Source organism: Sebastes umbrosus, chromosome 23, assembly GCF_015220745.1.
Source record: "Sebastes umbrosus isolate fSebUmb1 chromosome 23, fSebUmb1.pri, whole genome shotgun sequence".
In the NCBI taxonomy this organism is placed as follows: Eukaryota; Metazoa; Chordata; class Actinopteri; order Perciformes; family Sebastidae; genus Sebastes; species Sebastes umbrosus.
In genome coordinates, this window is record NC_051291.1 from 9905479 (window position 1) to 9929389 (window position 23911).

General features: G+C 42.4%; 1 protein-coding gene and 1 long non-coding RNA gene across 6 annotated transcripts; one reads left to right on the top strand and one right to left on the bottom strand.

Moving 5' to 3' along the window:
* Positions 1-682: 682 nt before the first annotated feature.
* Positions 683-21257, bottom strand: golgb1 (golgin B1). Of its 5 annotated transcripts, XM_037760911.1 has the most exons (21): positions 21180-21257; positions 18209-18287; positions 17005-17178; positions 16805-16918; positions 16516-16677; positions 16277-16399; positions 15525-15638; positions 14582-15272; positions 14402-14478; positions 12538-12598; positions 9116-11133; positions 6183-7351; positions 5696-6107; positions 5380-5613; positions 4375-5205; positions 4078-4271; positions 3831-3990; positions 3590-3690; positions 3428-3499; positions 2516-2603; positions 683-2405 (listed from the first exon to the last, which is right to left on the bottom strand). In XM_037760911.1, exons 2-21 carry the CDS (start codon positions 18275-18277, stop codon positions 2268-2270), a joined length of 7002 nt encoding a protein of 2333 aa, XP_037616839.1. In that variant the 5' UTR covers positions 18278-18287; positions 21180-21257; the 3' UTR covers positions 683-2267. The 5 variants fall into 5 exon arrangements, with proteins under 5 accessions (XP_037616839.1, XP_037616837.1, XP_037616835.1 ...); XM_037760909.1 differs by having other exon boundaries at positions 6183-11133; positions 16516-16674; XM_037760907.1 differs by having other exon boundaries at positions 6183-11133.
* On the top strand, positions 19846-22115 carry LOC119482985. Its single transcript, XR_005205588.1, has 2 exons — positions 19846-20220; positions 21074-22115. It is a non-coding gene; the product is annotated as an uncharacterized LOC119482985 (long non-coding RNA).
* The last annotated feature ends 1796 nt before the right edge of the window (positions 22116-23911 follow it).

The following is a 23911-nucleotide window of genomic DNA, read 5'->3' on the forward strand; positions in this document are numbered from 1 at the left end:
TAATAACACTTCCACGTCTTTGCTATTGTAGTATAACATATGTATATGTAAAATAAAAAATAAATAAAATGTTTTTTTTAAGAAATTAAAAAAAAGTAAGAAATGCTGCATTCAGGTGCGCACGGAACTCCGAGAATCAGCGAGTAACTGAGGAGTTTTAGCTGCTATAACTACTTTAAACCACAAGAAATGAAACATACTGACACTGATAATTATGGCCTGTCACTTTCAGTACCAGTTTGTTACTTTAAATCAATTCTATGAGAACTTGGGCAGCTACAACTGTGATTTGTTGTAGTGTAGTTAGCTAACACTTGAGGGCAGCACACAACCTGTAGACCTTTTACATTGCCATTCTGTTGCTAGGGCAACAGCTTTGGTCCAAGTTGACTTCCTGTCAGCTACTGCATTAACAAACACTGCAACAGGAAATACAAAGGGACCCATTTAAAAAGGTCTATACACAATAAATTGATTGATGAAATCGTATTCTTTTTGATTCAGGTCCTCATAAGTATATCGTTAAAATGAAATACAACAATCTCCCTCCAGGAAAGTTCACATTCTGCATGAAAAAATTTAAATACTATACTGATTAATAAATACTGATTAAGTGTCAGAGTATGTCATGACGTCACTCCCACATTTACTGTATAAATGTTTGCGGAAACAGCAAAATCACTTTGATTGATGATACCCATTTTTTATTAACTTCACAAATAAAAGGACAAATAGTGTTTTAATGTGCTAAATTAAAATTAACTGAGCCCAAATAAACAGTAAACAGAAGTCCTACTTCCCCAATGTCTGTTTTTTTCTACAGAAACGGAAATGAGTAAATAATTAATGCTTGACTAGATCTGTCCCTGATCTAAACCACCAACACTTTTATTACATTTTAGTTTTCTATACAGCCCTTTTTAACAGTTATTTACAGTTAAAGTATAGTTCAGTGTGTGTAAGATGTGAAGAAGAACATGAATATTAAAAGAGGATGAGTACAGAAGGATCATTTTCACCAACAGTGAGCCATTAAATAAACAAGAATCAAGAGGATGGTGTCGATATACATGTAGATGGTGGATCATTTTTAACTGTTATGGGCAATAAATTATGCTACATCAGAGTAGTCTATGATGGGATGGATATCATTAGAAAACACAGCAGTCTTTCTCCTCTGGAATTAATCCACACTGTGGTAACATTGCACCTGAATGGCAGCTTCATCTGCCATAAAAACTACAGAGCAAACTGTAAAATCTATGCAACAGAAGCGTGGACGGGGAATCTTATTTGGATATGTAAGAGGGGGAAACCCACATCCAGCTGACGTACATAATACATGTACATATGTACAATTATTAATATAATGCTCCATTTTTAAATGTGATTTATATAAGAGGAAAAGGAAAAGAAAGGAAACACACAATAGGAATGTGTAAGAACAGAAATTGCACTGTGCTCCGATTTTGTGCATGAAAATGAGTAGAAGAGGAAGAGACTGGACTGTAACAGCATGCCCTGAACCTCAAGCCATCTTAAAATAATAGTTTGACATTTTGGGAAATATACGCTTTACGAGTTAGATGACATGGTTGATATCACTCTTGTATCTGTCTGTTAGGCTACATACAGCAGACGGTTAGCTTAGCATAAAGAGTGGAAACAGGTGGAAACAGCTAGCCGAATAACAGATAGCGACTTTTTACTTTGGTTTCTGTATGAATTAAACAAACAAGATATAACCTGTTTAAAAGTGAGCTTTACAGTTGCTTTTGTGTGGATTTTGTTACCAACTGACAGCTTACTGTCTGCCAGCTGTTGCGTCACAGATAAACTAGTCCCCAAAATGTCAGACTTTCGCTCCAACGTAAAGTGACCCTTTTATATCCAAATCTAAAGGCACGTGAAGAACACCATCTGCCAACAGTTATTATGAATCTACTTATTTTTTTCTCTCTAAAATCATAGATTTTGATGTCCTCTCTGCTTGGGTTTCCCTCAATGTCATTCAAGAGCAACATGGTTAAAACTAATGACAACAACTTCTTCTATAAATCTACATACTTTGGCTAAAAGATTAGGTCCTGTAAAGTGCAATGTTTGTGTGTAGGTCATCCTTCACACCCTTCTATAACTCATTACATGTAACAATATAAAACATGTGGATGGCTTGGGTTAGGTCTGTGTCACGTTTCCATATTCTTTCCCCTCCCCTCTCTCTCTCTCTTATTATCTGTCAGGTTTTGTTTTAAAGCGGGCTGGTTTCAGAGGTACCCGCTCAGACACAGCAGCAGCAGGACGTGCACAGTGAGCAGATAGAGGCTGAACAGCAGAGGGGTACGCTGACGGGAGCAGAAAGCCACTCGGAGCATCCGCATCAAACCCGGGCCACCTCTCCGAGTCTGCGAGAGAGGGAGGACAAGGTTACGGGAAGCATTCAGCTCATAAGTCTTTATTATTAGAGTTATTAAGATGACAAATGGGGTGGTGCAGGACATTAGCGGAGCCTTACTCGAGTGACGGTTCCTTCCGGCTCGATGAAAACAGCCGTCTCTGACTGATCCTCTTCTTCTGCAGAGGGCCATTTAGTCTGGCTGTGACTAATAATAACAATAAAAACAGATGTTAGCCGTCATATTTTGTTGATTGATTATCAGAGCTAAAAGATGAATTATTGAGATGCAGAAAAATAACAGAAAGCCTATGACAGCACTGTTTGTCAACTGTTATTACAGAATATGATTATTAGTCTCAACATTATACAATTAAAAACAATCTAATGATCAATGTTTCTTAGATCTTCTATCATAATTAACTGAATATCATTGGGTTTTGGACTGTTTGGTAGACAAAAAAAAGCAAGATTTGAAGATTTCAGCTTGGTTTTGGGACAAATGTGACGTCATTTTTTCACTATTTTCTGTCATTTCATGGGCCGAACAATTAATCGAGAAAATACTTGACAGATTAATAAAAAAAAAGTATATTTATGCCAAAAACAGCTTTGATGACAGACCCCTTCGCTCCACTTTTTAATGTTTTTTGGGGGGGTGTTTGTCTCTTGTTAGCTTTGTTTTTGTGGATTTAAACTCTGAATAGTTTGATTTCATCTTTAAAATGCTGAGTGTATGGCTTGCTTTTCTTTTGATCCATTGAGATGCAAGGTAAATTGATTACATTATTATTATGTTTATATGTTTCTAGTTTTTAACTGATTCTCATAGTTAAACTGACATTGTTTTCACTGCGCCAGTGATGAGAGCAGTTAAACTGAACCAAAATAGTAAAGTAAAGAGGGCCGAAAAACAAAAACAATGAGCTGAAAGATGCTAAAATGCTCTGTAGAGCTGCAGTCAGAAGCCACCCCTTTCACATTACACACAGTCATTTAACCCATAGCTAATAAAAAAAATATGGTTCTTACCGTTTGAGTCGATCCTGCGTGGCCATTAGCTGCTCCTCAGCAGCCACCCTCTGCTGCATCTCATCATCCAGCCTGAGGTAAAAGAGTTGATTAGTATCCATTTGTTTTATCGTACTACTTATTGTAAACAGTATTTCAGGTGATGTTTGAACTCTACTACACCTTCTCTGCAGCTCTTTGACCTCAGCTATGTAGGCGTGGCTGTCCACCACGCTGCTTCGCTCCTGTGGAGCTCCAGGTGCACTGTCCACTTCCTCTGTGTTCTGTACATAAGATAATGACATTGTAGAAAGTTCAAATTATGTGCAACATCCATAACTACTGACTTACAGCATGTGATTTGAGCCGCTATCCACAGAATCTATTCTGTCCTTTACAATCAGAAGTACCAGCAAATGTTCACCTCTCTCTGATAGTGTTCCTGCTGAAGTTTGGGCTTCTGAGCGCGGGCTTCCTCCAGCATGGCGGTGAGTTGCCGCAGGTGATGGTCCCTCTCTGAGAGCGTGGCGAGGGTCTGCTGCTTCAGCTGCTCTGCTTGAGCCATCCAGTCAATACGCTCCAGTCTAACAAGCACAAGACACACACATTCAAATACAATAAAAGACTTTTTGTGCCCTTTTAAAACAGTGACTACGATGACAAAATGCTACCTGAGAGTTTCTATATCCTGCGAGCCCATTTCCACCACATTCTCTAGCTTCATGATGTCACCAAGCATGTCTTCGCTCCTCCTCTTCTCCTCAAACAGCTCCTGGCTGACTTTAATCAGCTCTCCTGCTCCCAGTCGAGCCAGCTCCGACTGCTGCTTCTTGAGCTCAGACGACTGCATTTGAAGCTGCTCCAGCTGCACACAAAGATCGGGAAAGAGAAAAAAATGATGTACTACTATATCACTATTACAGTATGTGATCTAAATATTTACATTTATTGTCAGACATGCAACTCACCAGTCTCTCCCGGTCATTCTGCAGAGCTTGTAGTGCGTTCTTCAGCCCCCACACTTCTCCAGTGGTTCCTCCAGGGCTGCTGTGTGCTGCGAGGCCACCTGTCTTACTCATCTCTTCCAGCTTTAGGCTCAGCTCCTCGACCTTGTTCACCGCCTGGTCCCTGCTGTCCTGGAGGGACGCCATGGCTTTTGAGAACGACTGGTTCTCTGCTTTCAGCCGCGTCGCCACCTCTTTCTCCTCCAGCAGACTCTGCTCGACAGTCAGCAGGTCTCTGGCCAGCTCCGCCACCCTCTCCTGAGCCGTCTCCGACTCGGTCCGCATCACGCCTCCCTCCCATCGCAGCTCGGCGAGCTCTTTGCGCTTGTTCTCCCACTCTTGTCTCTCCTTTTGTAGGCGCTCCTCCAACGCCTCCACTTGTTCCTTCGCCGCTTGCAGCTGCTCCCTCAGTTTCTCGACCTCTGCACCGGGAGCATCCATCACCTGCGACGCTGTCCTGACGTCAACAGCCTGGCTAAGAGTCTCCCTTTCCACTTTAACTACTTCTTCTTCTCTGGCTGCGCTAACGCTCTTTAACTGACTTTCCAATTCCTCTCGTTCCTTCTCCAGAGAGGCAATACGCTCTCGCTGAGCTGCCAGGAGCTGCTTGTGTTGGGAGTCCTTCATGCTCAGGACTTGGTTGAGTTCATCACGGTACCCGTGAAGCTGAGCGGACAGCTGGGCCTTTTCAGCGTACAGGTCGTCTCTCTGGACCAGCAGAGAGCGTAGCTCTTCTTTCAGGCTGTTGTTCTCCCCAGCCGCCTCTTGGATCAGACCGTCCTTCTCCAACATCACCTGGGACACAATACAAATATTAGATTAGCTACTAAAACAAGCTCTACAGATTAGAGGTCGACCGATTCATCTGTGCCGATAAGAAAAACTATTGTTATTATAGGAGTCTTTAAAAATCCACTATCAGCCGACCTCTACTACTGATATTATAAGCTTCAAGGTTTTGTGCGTTACCTGCAGGTGTTTCTCCTCCAGTTGTTTGTACATGTTGAGGACTCGGTCTCTGTCGTCCTGCAAAGAGCCCATGGCCTTCATGAATGAGTCCAGTCGGGTTTTCCTGTTGTTACTCTCCTCCTCAGCCTTTCGCAGCTTTTCTTCCAGATCCCGCACTTCCCCTCTTCTCTGCTCCAGCTCCTCCTCGGCTCCTTGCGCCCGGCTGTCGGCCTCCTTTCTCGCCTCCTCTGCAGCCTGGGAAACACAGGAACGGTGAGGAAATGTGTCATCCATGAACAACATATAGCGTGAACTGTAGATGAGAACATGTTAATACCTGAGCGACAGCTTGCTCCTTCTCCACCAGCATCTCCACCTCCCTCCTTTCTTTCTCATGTAACTCCGTCTGCAGTCTCTCTGTCAGGGTCTTAGAGGACCTCAGGTCCGTCTCTAGCTGCTCCACGTTCAGACACAGCCGCCTCTCTTCTGCCTCCCGCTCCCTCAGCTCCGTCCTGGCCTGGTCCGCTTCACCCTGCAGCCGACCGACAGCCTCCTCCAGAGCTCTGGTCCTCTGATTGAGACTCTCCACCTCGTTTTTCAGGGCGCGGGCTTCACTTTGTGAAGCCTGCAGCTCAGTCGTAGTCTGCTGAAGCTTGCTCCTCTCCTCCTCTAGGGCAGCTTGGATCTCTGTGACTTTCTTTACCTCCTCTTCCAGCTTCAGCTGCAAATCTTTATCTGCTTTCTCTAGTCTGAAAGAAAAACAATCTTGTGAGTTTTGAGCTAAAAAGGTGAACATAATCAGACAAACGCAGAAATGTTTTTACCTGTCCACTGAAAGCAGAAGTTCCTCTTTCAGCGCAGATTCTCTCTGAAGCTGCTCTGCCAGCTCTTTAGCTCTTGTTTCAGCCTCCCGAACTTCAGCCTCCTTACCCTGCAGAGCTTCATTAAAGCGAGTCTCCCACTGTCGGGTCTCATCCAGAACTCTGTCCCGGTCGTCCTGCAGTGAGGACATGCAGCGCGAGAAGGCAGCTAGCCTGGCGAGAGACTCGTCCAGACGAGCTTGCATCTCCTGGGCCCGTCTGTCTGCTGCGTCTGCCATCTCTCTGGCCTCCAGAGTGGCTTCCTCCTCCTTGTCCCTCTCTCTGTCCACCGCCTCCAGTCTCAGCTCAATCTCCTTCAGCTCGGCCCCGAGCCTGAATCTCACAGAGTCGAGTGTTTGCTCTGCCTCCGCTTTCATCGAGGCCTCTCTCTTTTTGGCGTTCTGCTCGATGGCGGTTTTCTCAGCTAAAGCCTCGCTTGCCTGCTTCTGGGCGTCATCCAGCTGAGTTTTGCAGCCGGCCAACTCTGCTTCAGTCCTTTTCAGCTCTTCTACGGTTTTAGAAGTCTCCAGTTGGGATTGTTCTAGCTTGCTGTGGAGCTCGTCGTGGCTTATCTGAAGCGCTTTACCTTCCCTCGCCAGCTCGCTGATCCTCTCCTGGTACTTGATGCAGTCCTTCTGCAGCTGACGCACCTCCAGCTGCTTCTCCCTCAGCAGCTCCTCCAGCTGACGCGCTCTGCTCTGACTCCCCTCTCTGACCCTCTGCGCCGACCTCAGCTGCTGCTCCAGCTCCCTCTGCTTCCCGGACTCCGCTTCGGCTTCGGCTCTCTCTCTCTGGGCTTGCCTCATGTCCTCCTCCAGCCTGGCGGCCCGGTCGCTCTCGCTCCGAGCCTCGGTCTCCAGCTCGGCTCGCTCTCTCTCCAACCTCTCCACGTCCCGCTGCAGCTCGGCGAGGTGCTCCCGGTGGTCCGCCGCCTCTTGCTGGTAGCCGGCGATGCTGCCGTTGAGCTGAGCCAGCTGGTTCATCAGACGCTCCTCCAGGTTGTCCTTCTCCGTTTCCAGACTCCTGAGCAGCTCTTTGAACTGAGCCTCCCTCTTTGAACCCTCCTCAACCAGGCTCTTCTCTCTCTCTTTACCCTCTTGGAGGCATTTCTCCAGTGACGCCACGACGCTCTCCTTCTCTTTACTCTCCTGAAGGTCTCGCTCAAGAGAGGCCAGCTCAGCTTTGAGTCTAGCCTCCTGTTCCTGCCACCGCTCCCTCTCTGCATTAACAGCTGCCTCCATCTCCCTCATTTTATCCTCTAATAAAAGAACACTTTCAGTCATTTCTGCTTTTTCTTTTTCCTCAGGTTCTGGTGCACTCACTGCAGCTATTCGCTCAGCGGGTGTCTCTTCTTTGTCTTCATACCGACTCTCAACAGGCTCTGCTTTGGTCATGATTACGTCTGATTGCTGGGCAGTGACGACCTCTTCTACAACAGCTGCAGCGCTAAGCAGAGTAGCCTCTTTCTCTCCTGTTTGGGCCCTCAACTCTTCGATCTGCTGCCCTAAAGCATCTCTTTCTGCCACAGTCGCATCCAACTCCGCTTTCAAAGCCTCCAGCTCATCCTGAAGTCTCTCCACCTGCGCTTTCATCGCCTTGCCCTCTCGTTTTATCACAGTCTTGTCCTGCATCTCTCTCAGTCTCTCATTCTCCTCCTCTATCTCCAGTATCTTCTGCTGCTTCGTTTTGGCGAACTTCCTCATTTTGTCTTTCACTGAATCCACCTCTTTGTGCGCCTCCTCCGCCTGTCTCTCAGCTTCCTGCTTCCCGGCCTCGTGCGTCCTCACCCGGGCCTGGAGCTCTTTTCTCTCCTGCCTGGCGGCTTCCAGGACGCGCCTCACTCGCTCGGCCTCGTCGCTGACGTTTTCGTACGACTTGAGCAGAGTCTCGTACTCGTCCTTCATGCCTTGGACCTTTTCCTCCCATTCTCTGCAGGTTCTAGCGGCTTCTTCTTTTGCCAGCTCCACTTCTCTCTTACAGGCGTCTTTCTCAGTCAGGACGTCCTCCATGGCCAGTTTGAGGCTCTCACAGGACGAGCCTAAGCTTTGGTTTTCCAGTAACATCCGGTCCACCTCATCAATCAGCCTAACTCTCTCCCCTCTCAGCTTCTCCAGCTCATCTTTCGCTGACTCCATCTTCTTCTGCAGTTCGGCTACGAGCGTCTCAGCTGACGCTAGTTGCTCCTTCTTGGTTTTGTTTTCTTTTAAAGCCTCTTTGCGAGAAATCAGAGCCGCCTGAAGTTTCCGTTGAAGGTGCTGGATCTTCGCCTCGCTGTCTTTTTCCTCCTCTTGCTTCTGTGGCACCTCGACCTCCAACCTTTGGTTTTTTTCTTGCAGCTCTTCCTGTAAAGACGATATCACCTGATCCTTCTGGGACACCGTGTCCTGCATTGAGTGTATGAGGGAGTTCTGCTCGCTCAGCTGCTGGCTTAGCTCCGTGATTTCATGGTTCTTGCTGTCAAGGAACTGCTTGAAGTCCTCCACCTCGGCCTGAAGAGTTGTAATAGAGGTTGTAGAATCTGCAGACGCTGCTTCGGCTGCTGCTTCCATCTCGGCTTTCAGGGTTTCAGCGTGAGACTCGGCCTGGTGGTACATTTCTCTGAGATCATTAATTTCCTCTGAGAGTGCATCAATCTGACTTTCCTTTTCTCTTAGCGCTTGTAGCTCTTTGCTAATTTCTAATAATTCAGCCTCCTTCAGTGACAAACTGCTGTGCGTTTCCTGCAGCTGCGTCTCCAGCTCTGCGTTAGCCGTCCGCACAGACTGGATCTCTCCTCGGAGAGCGTTCACAGAGTCCTCCATTTGTGCAGGAAGGACGTCAGACTGCTCTGCAGGATGCTGGATTACGTCGCTGGACTGTGGTTGCGATGAATCAGTGTCAGATGTGGCGAAATCCACCCAATCCTCCTGGACCCAATCACTTGCTGCTTGCTTTACCACATTTTCAGCCAGTTGCTTCTTCTCTTGGTGAGGTAGCTCTCTTTCAGCGTTTTCTTCTAATTCTCTCAGTTTAGCCAGAAGAGCGTCTCGCTCGCCGCTCTGCATCTCAAAACGCTCCACAAGCTCGTTGTATTCTTCTTTCTGCTGCTTCAGCTGTTCGCGGTGGTGCCTATCTTTCTCTTTCGCTTTGCGGATGGTCTCCTTGCGAGATTCTTGGGCCTCTTGGACTTTCTTCTGAAGGGTTTCACACTCTGCTTCAAGAGAAGCTGATTGGGGATGTAACACGGTTGTTTCAGAAGCCTGCTGCGAGTTTTCAGCTTCCTCACTTAGCTTTTTATTCATCGCAAGCGTCTCAGCGAGAAGTTGATCCTGCTCGCTTATTTTCAACTCGAGAGTCTCGACTGCTTCTTCTTTGGATCTTAAAGCGTGCTCGAGTTCGGCAAGTTTAGCCTCCATTTCCTGAATCTCACGTCCACTAGATTGTTCTACCTCTGGAGTTTCATCTTGCTCTTTCCATTTCTTTGCTTCAACCTCAAAATCTGCAACCTTCTTCATGAGTTCTTTGCGCTGCACAAGTGCAGCCTGCAGCTTCTTCTTCGTGGTTGTCAGTTGCTTTTCCAGCGCTCCTTTCTCCTTTCGCACACTAGCGAGTTCATCACCTACATCTTCAACATCCTCAGAGCTCACTCTCTCGCCTCTGACTTTCTCAAGGTCCACTATCTGCTCCTTCAGTTTACTGACTTCGCTGTCTATCTGGAACTTCTCTTCTTCTGCCTGGAGGAGTTTAGCTGACATGCTGTCACTGAGCTCCATCACCTCTTGCTCTTTTTGGCTGAGGCAGACCTGCAGCTCGCTGATCTCCGTGTCCTTCTTCGACAGAGTGTCGTTGTTGAGCTCTGACGTCTGAGAGTACTCCAACATGCTGGTTTCCATATCTTGAAGCCTCCTTTCCAGCTCGGAGGAGAGGAGCTCTCTGTTCTCCAGCTGAGCGCTCAGCATCCTGGCCTGCACCTCCTGATCGGAGAAAGCCTGGCGGGCTGTTTCCAGATCTTCCTGCAGCGCCTGGATCTTCTCTTCTTTAGTTTTACTATCAGCACTTAAAATGTCGATCTGCTCTTCTAGAAGCTGCATTTCAACACTGTGTTTCTCCACCCCAGAGCTGCTTTGCTGAGAGAGCTTGTCCAGCTCCTCTCTGGCTGATTTAAACTCCTCTGTAAAACTATTCGCCTGGAACTCTGCCTCTTCTTTGGCAGCAGTAAGAGACTGTGTTTCTTCTTCCAGGATCTTGATTTTCTCTTGTGACTCTGCCGCTGCATCTCTGAGCCTCTGAAGCTCAGCCAGAAGCTCGCTGTACCTCTTCTGAAGCTCCTCAGCTAACGCCTGAGCGAAGACCTGGCCAGAGGGCACGTCGCCGCCATCCGTGCTCTGCTGAGTTACATGAACTTGTACCGTCTCTCGGATGATGACGGAGGACGACTCAACTTGAACTGTGGAGGTTTCCTGCTCCATGCTCGTCGCCTCCCACGACTGCAGCTGCAACTGGCCAAAGTCCTGCAGGAGGGACGGCCACTCCTGGCCTCCGTCTTGATTAACAGCCTCCAGGAGAGTCCAGCTGCTGTGGGCCACCTCTGAATCACTACTGGCCACCATCTCGTCTGAGGACGTCCCTTTAGATTCTTCAGACTGGTGTCCAATCAGCTCTGGGCTGCTCTCGTTATCAGCAGACATGGAGAGGACTGAGGTGTCCCCGGCAACTAAGGTGGTCTCCTCTTCTTGTGTGTCGTCCATGAAGTCAGGGAGGGACGCAGAGCTGTCATGGGGGGCCGTACCGGCATCCTGTTCCTGATCTGGAGTCTGGTCGTCACATGATGCAACCCCACTGGAGCGGTGCTCTTCAGCCAGTCTGAGGGACTCTCGCAAGGCCACCAGCTCATTGTCTTTTTCTAGAAGCTGCTGCTCCAGGTCCAGTATGAGCGCTGTGGAAGTCAACAAAAGGAGGAAATAGTTAGAAAAACATTGTTTGGAAAAAAATGACTTAAACGATTAATCAATTATCAAAACAGTTGCCAATTCATTTTCTGTCGATTGACTAATCATTTAATTATTTCAGCTCTAAAGCATCATGATTTATTTGTTGATTATATTTCATATTAATAATCTAAATCTACAAAGTAGCTAGTAACTACACCTGTAAAATAAATGGGTAACACTTTATAATAACCATCATTAATAAATGGTAAATTAATATCTAAAAAACTTTTAGTGAATAGTTATTTTACAGGTAATAAACAATGCTAAAAATGCTAATTAATAATGTTTACTAATTATTAGTAATGCTATCATTTGTGTTATTTTATCATATAGTTTGTGTAATATGAAATAATGAGTTTATAAATGATGTATTGTATCATAGCTGATAGGAGACAATAACAATTACATTCTGATTGCATTAGTAAACTATTTATGAACGGTTTATTGTTGCACACATTATAATATTTTATATACTATATTAAGTGCTCGTTATTTATTACCAAATGATTTGTAAAACATCTATAAACATTACATAGATAGATGGAAACCAATATATAGAAACCAAATATTAACCAATGACAAATTTTAAACTAACTAAGATGTTTTACAAATTATTTATTAACAATTTAACAAGGTATAATCAGTTGCAACTTTATATTAGCCATCCAAATGTTTATAGACGGTTTACAAACCAGTTATTAACCATTAACAAAGTGTTATAAATACCTCGTCCATCTATCTATATGTTTATAAATGTTTTACAAACGATTTCTACAAAAGGTTTGCAAATAATTTTGTAATCATTAATAAATACTTATAATATAGTATATAAAATGTTATAATATGTGCAGTAATAAACTGTTACAATAGCAAAAACTTATAGCATTACTAATAATTAGTAAACATTATGAATTATAATTTCATTGTTTGTAAAATAACTATTAACTAAAGTTTAAATAACTATCAATATATCACCTATTAATAATGGTTATTTATTAAAATAAATGTAATACAGTAAAAGTATAAAATAGAATTAAATGGAAATACTCAAGCAAAATACAAGTACCGCAAATTTGTACTTAAATACAGTACTTAAGTAAATGTACTTATTTAGGTTCCATGACTGCCTCACACTCAGTAATGTGAAGTTTTGGCTCCTATTTCTACACATAGTAGTCTTGTAAATAAAAGCTCTATATTTGTTTTGGCACGGCATAAAAAGGTAAACAAACGCCTCTGACAAGCAAAATCCCTTTTACTACATGCGTGAGCGAACTGATCTTTAGCTTTATGTTTGATTCTGTTTCTATATGAAATTTATTTTGGGAGAACAAATCCAGCTTTTGTACCTTTTTTAGCTTCAGATGAATCCTGAGTGGAAGGTTCAGTCACATCATCGCTTTGAGACGCCTGAAACAACAAAATGAGAATTGGCAGGATTGAAACTTTTTGATGTTGTGATTAAACATTTACTGGAGAACATTTCCTGTTTAAAAAAAAAAACAGGGGACGGGCACTTTTAAAAGCTCTATGTGGCCTCAGTGACTGTTCTTAAATCTATGTGAGCAGCGTACACGACTGTAGCGTGACGTGAAGGTCAGATAAGACGGTCGGATCAGTGCAGAGGGGATTAGGCTCACTTCCTCACACCGGGGTTGAAGTCTGTCTATGACCCGGCGTCTGTCCTGTCTGAGACTGACCGGGCCAGACACATGTTGCGACCCTGGTGTAGACGATAAGACCAATCAGACCGCCCTGCTCTCAAAATAAAAGCTGACTCTGCAAACTCTATATTCAATGACACGGTTGTCTGACTTTGTAGACAGACTGCTTTAACTTCTCTTATACCTCAGCTTATACTAAGCTTCCAGTCTCACATCTTACACTTCAACACCTTTTTTTTTTTAATCATATAAACAGAGACACAGAAAAACAGAAAGTCATTACGATGCAATGAGAAACTTTGAAGTTAAATCTTTGCAGATATGACGAAGCTTGCAGAGAGAGATCAAGGAGCTTATTTAAGATTTCCTTTTGAAGTTTACATCAAGTAAAAAGACTTCTGGTGTTAAATCGAAACTTGATTCTGTGTTTTTAAGACCTCACATTAACATGATCTGTATCTGGATCTCATATCTGGGAGTGAATGTTGTCTGAACAGCGTGACCCACATTCTACAGAAGAAAACCTGTCTAGCAAGATAAAGGTTCACCTAACTTTGTCTATTCATGCTAGCTACACAAGTGGTAGCTAGTCTTCCCTGACAAAACGTGGACAGGCGGGCAGGCAGGATCGAGATAATGACAACGCATTTTAATACCGGGTGTAAATGCAAAAGTCCATGGATAGGAGGCCTGGCCATTATGTACATAATGTATCCAGATACAGTTTAAGGCTGTACTGAATAGTTTGAAAACTTTATTCATAACGTTAACATTCAAATTCTAAATCGACATTCGAATGCATGTGTATTCATTTTGTTTACATTCGATATTTCTACACAGTTGCAGATAAAGGTCAAGCTACACTAATATTATTAGTTATATACTATTTGCAGATTCCAGTGGTGGCTGCGTAGGATTGTTTCCAACTACTGTGATCCAAACTTTTCCAATAACTCCAGAGCGTTGTAAAGTCCAAAAGTCAACATTTATTGAAAAGTGATAATGATGATGTAATGTTTTTATCTTAAACAAATCCATATTTGTTGGCGTTTAGCCTTTTAAAAACAACAATTTCACTGCGGTCAATAAAGGGTTTACTCTACCGTTTGCCTCACACACAAAGGGAGGTACGTATTAAAAAAAAAAATCTATTTAAGCTCCTCAACTATTATAGTAAATTACTTTAAGTTGTTACCAAAAAAAAAGATCATATAATGTATCTACATTCGCTTGGTTCTCCATCAAGACGTCATCACTTTCATTCAACCAGTGTAGAAAGATGACAAAGAAATCGCAAGTTTGGAAGCATTCAAAATTGATTTAATAAAAAAAAAATAATAATAATAATTTAATCCGATGAACCACTCTATTTAAATTGAGGATTTTAATTTATTTTTAGGGTGATGAAGTCATAAAATATGACGACAGACATTCAAAGCTTCATTCGAAAATGTCAATAGAAGCTTTAAATGTAAAAAATATATATTTGGTACAGCCCGAATACAGATCATATGTTAATACCAGGTGTAAATAGGTTGTTAGCACTGACCGTTACAATTTGGTGCTCCAGCTGTTGTATCTTGGCAGTGGTTTCCTCCTGTTCTGTGGTTTTTCTGTAGAGTTGTTCTGAAAATCGGAGATTTACATTAAAACCTCTTGATGACACTAAAAGGTTTGACATAAACACACTGAATTTCATAAACAAATACAACCAGATAGATTTTCTTACCCTGCAGGGTTTCCATGGTGTTGGTGAGCTCGGCACAATGTTCCTCTCTCTCACCGCGTTCATCTTTCAGCCTCGTCAGTTGAGTCTCAATAGACTGAACAGATTCCAGGATCAGGGAGAGGTCAGCAGGGACGGGGACTTCTTCTTCTTCTTCTGCTGCTTCTTCCAGAGCCAGAGAACGTAGATGTCTCCAAACTTCGGCCAAGATCTCACCCTTTTTCTGGGCGTCTTCATGTTCCTTCTTAAGTGAAGCCAGCTCTCGCTCTAGTTTATCAGACCCCTCCCGCTCTGAGGCGTCCTGGCTGGCATGGACAACCGCCTCTCTCACGGATGCAAGCTCACCTTCAAGCCGAACTATTTCCGCCTTGTCGCTCTCTGAAGCATCGCGGCTCGCTTGGACGGCTGCGAGCTCGGCCTCTTTCATCAGAGCCAGCTCTCTCTCCAATCTGGCGACGTCCATCTTCTCCTTCTCCAGAGCCTCCTGCGCCGCCTCTCTCAGGGAGGCCAGCTCGCCCCCCTGCCTCGCCACCTCCGTTCTCTCCATCTCAAGGTCCTCCAGGCTGGATCGGAGGGCTGCGACCTCCGCGTCGGCCCTGCTGGCCTGTTCGGTCCACCGCTGCCTCTCCTCCTCCCTCTGCTTCACGGCCTCGGCCAGCTCCTGCTCCATCTGCCGGAACTGAGCGGTCAAGATCTGAGCAGGAATTAGACGGAGGGAAGAAGAAAGAGGATGTGAGTGGGTGTGTGTTGTGTGGCTCAGCCAAACAATGCAGAATAATGACGTGCCGTCAAGATGAGGGTGTGTCTGTTTGAACAGTTTTCTTTTCATCAAGCAGGAGCAGAATTCATTACAGCTAAAGCATCTACTGTATGCACAAACAGTCACTAAACCAACTCACTATCAGTATCTGCACACATAGCATCCAGCACAGATCAGGATCTGTACCTGTTTCTGCTGATCAGCACTGCTCACTTCCTGCTGCAGCATTTCCAGCACTTGGGAGCGAGAACTAAAGGCCTCCTCGAGCTCTTCACCACGCCTCTGTGCTGCATGCAGCGCCTGGGAGAAACAAAAACAAAGAGATAAAATGATCGTATAAACACTGGGGAAATTATCTGTGGAGTGTGGCCGTCATCTGCTCTTTCACTGGTGGATAAACTGAAGCATTTTCAGGGTTCCCACTGTTATCTAGAGATCATTTTCCAGGACTTTTCCAGTGATAATCTGACATTTTATTGACCAAACAATTAATCGAGGTAATAATCAAAAACAAAATGAAATGAGAAAGAAAAAAAGAAAAGGTCAAACTAATATTATTATAAATAAATTGTGTATAAATAATTATTACACAATTTTGTTGAATACTTGATTCTGATTGGTTAATCACAGCGTTCTACGGTCTGTTATTTCTTTATAGCAAACCGTTGCTATGTATAACAGACCGTTGCTATGTATAACAGACCGTTGCTATGGGCGCAGTTCTGATGTTGGACTCTGGCGGACCATTTTTGTGTCAAATTATTGATTTCTTAGTAGTCGTAGTCGTGTAATAAGCAGGATAATGTACAGCTAGCGGGTCATTGTTGCAAAATGAACCCCTTCAGGGCGATGCAACAATGACCAGTTCACTGTACATTATCTCTTACATAAACCACAAATTAAGAGTCCGTTATTTAAAGAACCCCTGGATCTTTTACCTGCTGAAGCTCGCTGTTACTCTGAGACTGCGTTGTGACCCTCAGCAGCTCTTCTTCATGTTTCTGGATCTGTTCTTGGAAACGCACGTCCTTCTCACAGACCACAGCCTGCAGTTTACACAACTGAAAACAAAAAACACATCAAATCATTCAGAGAGAGCTTTCATATGAAATTTAAAAATCATTAATTATTAACTAAAACTAAATAATTAATGTAATTAAAGACGCCGCTACGTCACCTGTTCAGCATGTGCGGACTCCTTCCCTTGTAGGAGCTGTTCTGTGGTCTGGAGTCGCTGCTGGAGCTCTCTGCTGTTGGCCTCCTCCTCACTCAGCTTGTTCTTCAGTTCCTGGAGCTCCTCCTCGACTGCAGCTCCTGTAAAAGAGCTGTCTGGACTCTGCTGTAGACAAAACAGATGTCCAGGTCAGATAAAGACTGTATTGTTGGGGGGTATCTTAAAGATCTTTGTTGTAAAAGGCATCTGAAGGATGTTTTTTTCCAGACTATTCTGCCTCAATCAGACTCACCGGTGCTCCTCCTTGTCCTTTCAACTCAGTTATCTGCTTGCTGAGTGAAACCATCTTGGCTTTGGCCTGCAGTTTGAGTTTGGTGAAGCGGGCCTCAGCTTCGTCTTTCTCATTCTGTGGATAAGAAGCACATTAGATGACATAAAGAATACAATGAACTGACTTTGTGGAGTCTTGATAAACACAACCAGGTTATTTACCTTGAGCTGTGCATCTTTCTTAGACAGCTCAGTGTCTTTGTCTCGGATGAACTCCTTCAGCTGGACCACCAGTTGTTCCAGGTGAGCCAGCCTCTCCATGGCCTCCTCAGGAGGGGCCTCAGACTCGGATGGAGCCGAGCCCTCACCGGCAGGGAGCTGAGGCACCAGCATGCCCTGCTCCAGGAAACAGATATAGTCAGTTTTTTTGTCATGGTTAGTCCAACTCAACCTGTAAAAACAGCTGTTTAATGTCCTCTGTGGCTCTGTGATGCTACTGAGCTGCACTATGGGAAATAGAAGATATACAATTTTTGAAGCTGCCTCATACTAGGGAATAAAAGTCAGGATATCTCAGCCTCTACTGCTTCAATTTTGATCATTAACTCTCTTTTGAGTGCTGCAACTTAAAGGAATAGTTTGGATGTTTTGAAGTGGGGTTGTTTAAGGTACTTATCCGTAGTCAGTGTATTACCTACAGTAGATGGCCGAGAAACAGACAGGAGTACCAGCACGGGAGCAAAGCAATGTACTGCTGTGGACAGGGCCGGCAGAACAACGTATTTTAGACAACTAAAAAAATCACTTTAAGTGTATGCTATATTTATTTTCACAAGTTTACCTTGCCGTTAGACAGCTATACAGTCTATGTTAGTTTTTATTCACCAAAGTCACACAATAGCACAAACTAACTGACATATTGGGGCAGTGGTAGATCAGCAACCCGTGTCTTCTGTGAGGTAAAATTACAGTTTTTTTCAAAGGAGTCTGGTGGCTTTGAAGAGAGCATAGATGGATACAAGGCTTCAGTTCCCTGTCGGAAAGGGCCGTCTCACGGCAAAGTTAAGTGATGAAAATATTCTAAATATATCATACACTTAAACTGATATTTATTTTTTTAGGTGGCTGAATACGTTTAGCTGCTGCCTCCGTCCACAGCAGTACATTACTTTGCGGTAACTCCTGTCTGCTTCTCCAAACCTGGGGCGTGCTGACCGTCATCTACTGTAGGTAATACACTGACTATGGAAAAGTACCTCTTTCTTTATTTCAAACGATGAGAGACATTTCCTGTCATCATCGTGTTTGTGTTTTTTTCAATGGTTGCTCCAAAATGGAGGATAAATTGCTCCACATTTACTTATTTAAAAGCAGCTGGCAATACGCTTCCTTATAATTTGATATAATTTATGTGTTGCTCGCTCACCTGCGGATCTCCATCTGGACCCTCCTCCCCAGAGAGCTCCTGGAGGACCGTGGCCAGACGGCTGAACATAAAGATGGCACTGAGAGGGGGGAAATATATCAAAGTAACATTAGTAAAGTCTGGCATATAAATCATCGCTTTGCTGCACCTGTGAAAGCCCTTTTCTGTTCCCCAGAGATAAAATAGTGGAAATGTAACACCGATTTTTCAAAACCTTTCTGCTGTGTCCTCCATCAGTGAGCATAAATTACTCATGAACAGTATATAGGCTAATGTAGGATATGTACATTTGCCCTTTTACTGTGTATTTGCCTTGAACTAAAGCTTGAAACGCTGCCTGACGCTGATCGAAAGGTCCTCTGAAGGTGGGTAAATATACACATAGTCCAAAGCGTATTTACTGTATTTTACTTTTGTTTACATATAGTGTCAGCCGGCAGCAGCATGTTACATTACACTGGAGCTGAAACTATTACTGTAGTTGATTAGTCAAAAGGATAAATAAATTATTGACAATTATTTTTGACAATTGTTTTTCAAGTAATTTTTTCAAACATGCCTTAGTTTCAGCTTCTCAATTGTGAGGTTTCACTGTTTTTATTTTGTTTTATTTGACGATAAACAGAATATCTTTAGGTTTTTTTTTTAGTCATAGGTGGTGATTAATCAATTAATCATTTTAATCAGTTAATTAAACCCACTGCAAAATAGACAATAGTACATCTCTACCTACATAATTGTGAATGAATTATATATAAATTGTTGTAGGTAATGGTTAGAGCTGCAACTAACAATTATTTTCATAGTCTATTATTTTCTTGATTAATCGATTAGTTGTTTAGTCTATAAAATTATATAATTATTAAGATTAATTTAATAGTTGACAACTAACTGATTAATAGTTGCAACTCTAGTAGGTTGTAAGTAAACTGTAGTAAACTGTAGTAAACATTCAAGAAATATTTATTCATTTCTTATTTATACCATACTGGCAATTACCCACTTCTCAGCATTTTATATTTACTTGTAATCATTTTGTATTTACTTATTTGCACTGTGGATATATGTTATAAATTGCACATGTTAATGCAAATATTTGTACATATTTCATCTATTCTCATTTCTCATTTTTTATTACGTCGGTTTAATTAACTGATTAAAATGATTCATTGATTAATCACCACCTAACACTAAAAAAAAAAAACTAAAGATATTCTGTTTATCGTCACATAAAACAAAAGAAAAACAGTGAAACCTCACAGTTGAGAAGCTGAAACTAAGGCATGTTTGAAAAAATTACTTGAAAAACAATTGTCAAAACAGTTATAATAATAACAATAATTTATTTATCCTTTTGACTAATCACCTACAGCAATAGTTTCAGCTCCAGTGTAATGTAACATGCTGCTGCCTGCTGACACTATGTGTAAACAAAAGTAAAATACAGTAAATACAATATGTATATACAACCTGGGCTTACACTTATCTTTTTTTCTCACTAATTACCCCTCCATGTCCAAAGCAACACATTGGCAGACACCTCCTTAACTCCCAACCTATTAATCTCCGAGTCTCCCCGAACCGAGCCGAGTCTCCCCGAACCGAGCCGAGTCTCCCCGAACCGAGCCGAGTCTCCCCGAACACCTCTGCGGGACAACTCACACAACTCACACTGCGGCTGCGTCACTCTTTTAGTGACCAAAGCAAAGATGATAAGCTAGCTAACGCGATGATAAATAAACGGGACAACGGCAAACTTTACCAGAGACGTCTTCAGAAAGCAGTAGACACATGTGAAGACTAAAGAACCGGGGAGTTACCGGGAGACACCGTGAAAACATCCGGTGTTTACTCCAGCTGCTGTTTGCACGGTTACCAATATAAAGTTAGCTCATGCTAGTTAGCTCATGCTAGTTAGCTCATGCTAACGCTGGTAACTAAGGAGATCTTCTTAACAACGCGCCTCTCTGAGTGTTTCTGCTCCGTGGATCACAGCTCTCTGACAAACACCAGTAAGTTGTGTATTTTTACTTTAAAGAAAGCACCTTTAACTCACCTGTACGAGTGCTTCTCAGGTGAATGTATCTATGTGATATATATCCTCGGATGGATGTCAGAGCAGAGCCACATCACCAAACACTCCCGGAAACAAAACTTCCTGCGCTCTGATTGGTCCACAGCGTTTCTAAGGGACCGTGTGCAAATTTCCCCACTCCTTTCTAGAGAGTGTCTGCATAAATATATAAAAAAAAAAACGAAAAATGAGCCTGTGAGCTAAAAAAAAAAAAAAAAAAATCTACATAATATAATAAAGAAAATAATAATAATAATAATAATAAATTGGACTTATATAGCGCCTTTCAGAAACCCTAGGATGCTTTACAAAGGGGGCACACAAAATCATACTAATAAATAACACAGAGGAGAAACTATAGCTTCTTATCTTATTTACTCATTTTACTAACTGTATCTTACTTAATTGTTATTCTATTAGGCACTGGTGCTAGAAAAAGTACTTATTTATTTTATACACTTGAACTTGTTGTAATTTTGTTGTATTTTTGAGCAATCTCTGGCACAAGAATTTCCTTCGGGATTAATAAATCCCTTATCTTATCTTATCTTTATGTTTATACAAGAGCAACTGAAACACCCCAATTTAACCCCGGGGATCAATAAAGTATTTCTGATTCTGAAGTTATACATATATATATATTGCAGGATCCACTTCTTAGCATTTTGTATTTACTTATTTGCACTGTGTTTATTTGTTATATAGTGCATGTCTTAATACAATTATCTTTTACATATTATTACATATGACCCATATTTATCTTCTTTTTTTTTTTCCCTCCATGTCCAAAGGAACACATTGGCAGACACCTCCTAACTCATGACAGCTGATGACAGCTCTCTTACGCAGGCAGTAAGTTGTGTATTTTTATTTTTAAAGAAAGCACCTTTAACTCACCTGTACGAGTGCTTCCCAGGTGAATATATCTATGTGATATATATCCTCGGATGGATGTCAGAGCAGAGCCACATCACCAAACACTCCCAGAAACAAAACTTCCTGCGCTCTGATTGGTCGACAGCGTATCTAAGGGACCCTGTGCAAATTTCCCACTACCTTTTCTAGGGAGTATCTGCATAAATATATTAAAAAAACGAAAAATGAGCCTGTGAGCTTAAAAAAAATAATAAAAAATTCTACATAAAATAATAAAGAAGATAATGATGGCAGGACATGAACATAGAGTCAACCGGATCATCAATCACGGCAGGCAGCTCGGGAGGAGTCTGCTGCTGCTGTTTCACTACACCACGGTGTTTGCAGCCTTTGTGGGGCGCACCGTGCAGTGGATGGTGGACGCAGTGAAGTGGACCAGCCTGTTTGCACGCTACACGGTGTCAGTGTTTGACTCCATCTACAGACATCTGCACTGGGGGAAGAGGAAAAGTGGTGCCAGGGAGATCTGCCCGAGCTCTGACATGATGCAGCCACAGTGACTCCCATGTTGTCCAGACATGAAGCCAAACAAAGACTGCAACTGAAGCTGAACCTTTTGGAATATGAAGAAGGAAAACGAGGCCTTAATGAAGTCATAAAAATTATAGCTTTCTACTTTTTTAAGCTCTTAAAACATTGTCACATCAGTGCTATATTTGTATGCTTGGTTACATAATGTGTGTATTCCATTTTTTATTATTGTACGCCCTTCCAAAATGTTGGAAACTATATTTCAGGTGCAGACTGTTAATGCAAATGTGTTACAGGGTAATGCAAATTAGAGTCAAATATGTTGTAAGCAAACATACTGTATGTTTATTGCACTACAGCAGAGGTTTTTGATTGAATCACAAGCCATTTTTTTTTACGTCTGTGCCTGTCTGAAGCATGCACGTTTCATTCCGCTGCTGCCCATTTGTTGTTTTTTGGCAAACAGGCCAAAATCCTTATGTGTTATGAATGAAAATCATGAACAATGAGCCACCGCTCTGGCTACACTTGTGGAGATGCTGCTTATTGTGGTTTTCCTGTGATAATAATGAAACTCGTACTCCTGTTTTGCAAGTTTTATGACCAGTAAGAAACACTAACGCTCCGCCTGTGAATGTATCCCAAAGGCAAATGATATGTCGATGTGAGAAATGACAAAATTAAATGTCGCTTTAAAGGAACAGTGTGTAACATTTCGGGGGATCTGTTAGCAGAATATAATATTCATAATTATGTTTTCATTAGTGTATAATCACCTGAAACTAAGAATGTTTTCGTTAGCTTAGAATGAGCCCTTCATATTTACTTTAGGGAGCAGGTCCTCTTCACGGAGTCCACCATGTTGCTCCGCCATGTTTCTACAGTAGCCCAGAACGGACAAACAAAACACTGGCTCTAGAGAGAGACAATCATGTTTTTACGTTACCTGAAAGCCACCGTAGTTCCGTAGTTGGCATTACCATGGTTTTGCACTCAGCAGCTCACGTTACTGCAGTCTTGGAAAGGGAGGAGTAAGCGGAGCAGTTGGTTGCAATTTGCAACCACACCACTAGATGCCACCAAATCCTCCACACTGTACCTTTAAAGTGAGCCACAGCTGCATTAACTTTATGAAGTTTTTATTTTTACTTTTGTATTAATACATGTATTTTAATTGATAGCGCACTTATACTTTAGTTTAAGCACTAATATGTACAGTATTCAGTATATCTGTGTTATTTGTCTTTTTTTATAACTGATGACACAAGTTGCAAGAACGCACTGTTGGAAGTAGGGCTGCAACTAATGGTGATTTTCATTGTTGATTATTTTCCTGATTAATCGATTAGTTGTCTGGTCTATAAAATGTCAGAAAATGGTGAAAAATGTCGATCAGTGTTTCCCAAAGCCCAAGATGACATCCTCAAATGTCTTGTTTTGTCCACAAATCAAAGATATTCAGGTTACTGTCATAGAGGAGTAAAGAAACCAGAAAATATTCACATTTAAGAAGCTGGAATCAGAGCATTTTTGACTCTTATATCTTAAAAAAATGTCTCAAACCAATTAATCGATTATCAAACTATTTGGCGATTAATTTAATAGTTGACAACTAATCGATTAATCGTTGCAGCTCTAGTTGGAAACATTAACCTTACTTATAACTGACGAAAATCACTAATACAATGCTGCTTTCAAATGTGATTATAAGATACTTGGGCCTCATTTCTGAAGAAGCACTTAGACATGGTTGTAGTATTATTTTCCTTGTTTCTGGTATTGAGTCTGAGATCAAAAAGCATAATTTCTGCAGTGTTTTTATAAACCAAACTGTAATGTTTGTCAAGTTATCAGCCTTCTTGGTTTTAAACTGTGGTATCCAAATAAAATGATCTACTAAATCATGTTTTGTGATTTTTTTTATTTGCAGAATGAAACAAGAGCAGCAACTAAATATTATTTTTTATTAATGATTAATCTAGTGTGTTTTGTAGTGTGCATAGTCTTCATCTAGAGCATTACAGCTGCTGCACCACTCATACTTGAGTCATCAGTTCAGGTGTATGACTGTGATGGTAATCTGCGTCTCCACGTGAGGGATGAAAGCTGTATGCTGTCAGCAGTTCTCATGGTGAACATGGATGGAGATGGACGAGTCAACCTGCCCTTCTAATGGGGCGATTATGCTGATCATGTGCATGTTGGCACGGATTACAGCCGGT

Bases quoted from the DNA above. Each gene is read 5' to 3' on its own strand.
- golgb1 (XM_037760907.1), bottom strand. From the start codon at position 18,277: ATGTTCAGCCGTCTGGCCACGGTCCTCCAGGAGCTCTCTGGGGAGGAG. The intron at 16,678-16,804 runs GTGAGTCTGATT...TTTTGTCTACAG, and splicing joins AAGGACAAGGAGGAGCACCG to CAGAGTCCAGACAGCTCTTT. The intron at 4,272-4,374 runs GTGAGTTGCATG...CTTTGTGTGCAG, and splicing joins AGAATGACCGGGAGAGACTG to CTGGAGCAGCTTCAAATGCA.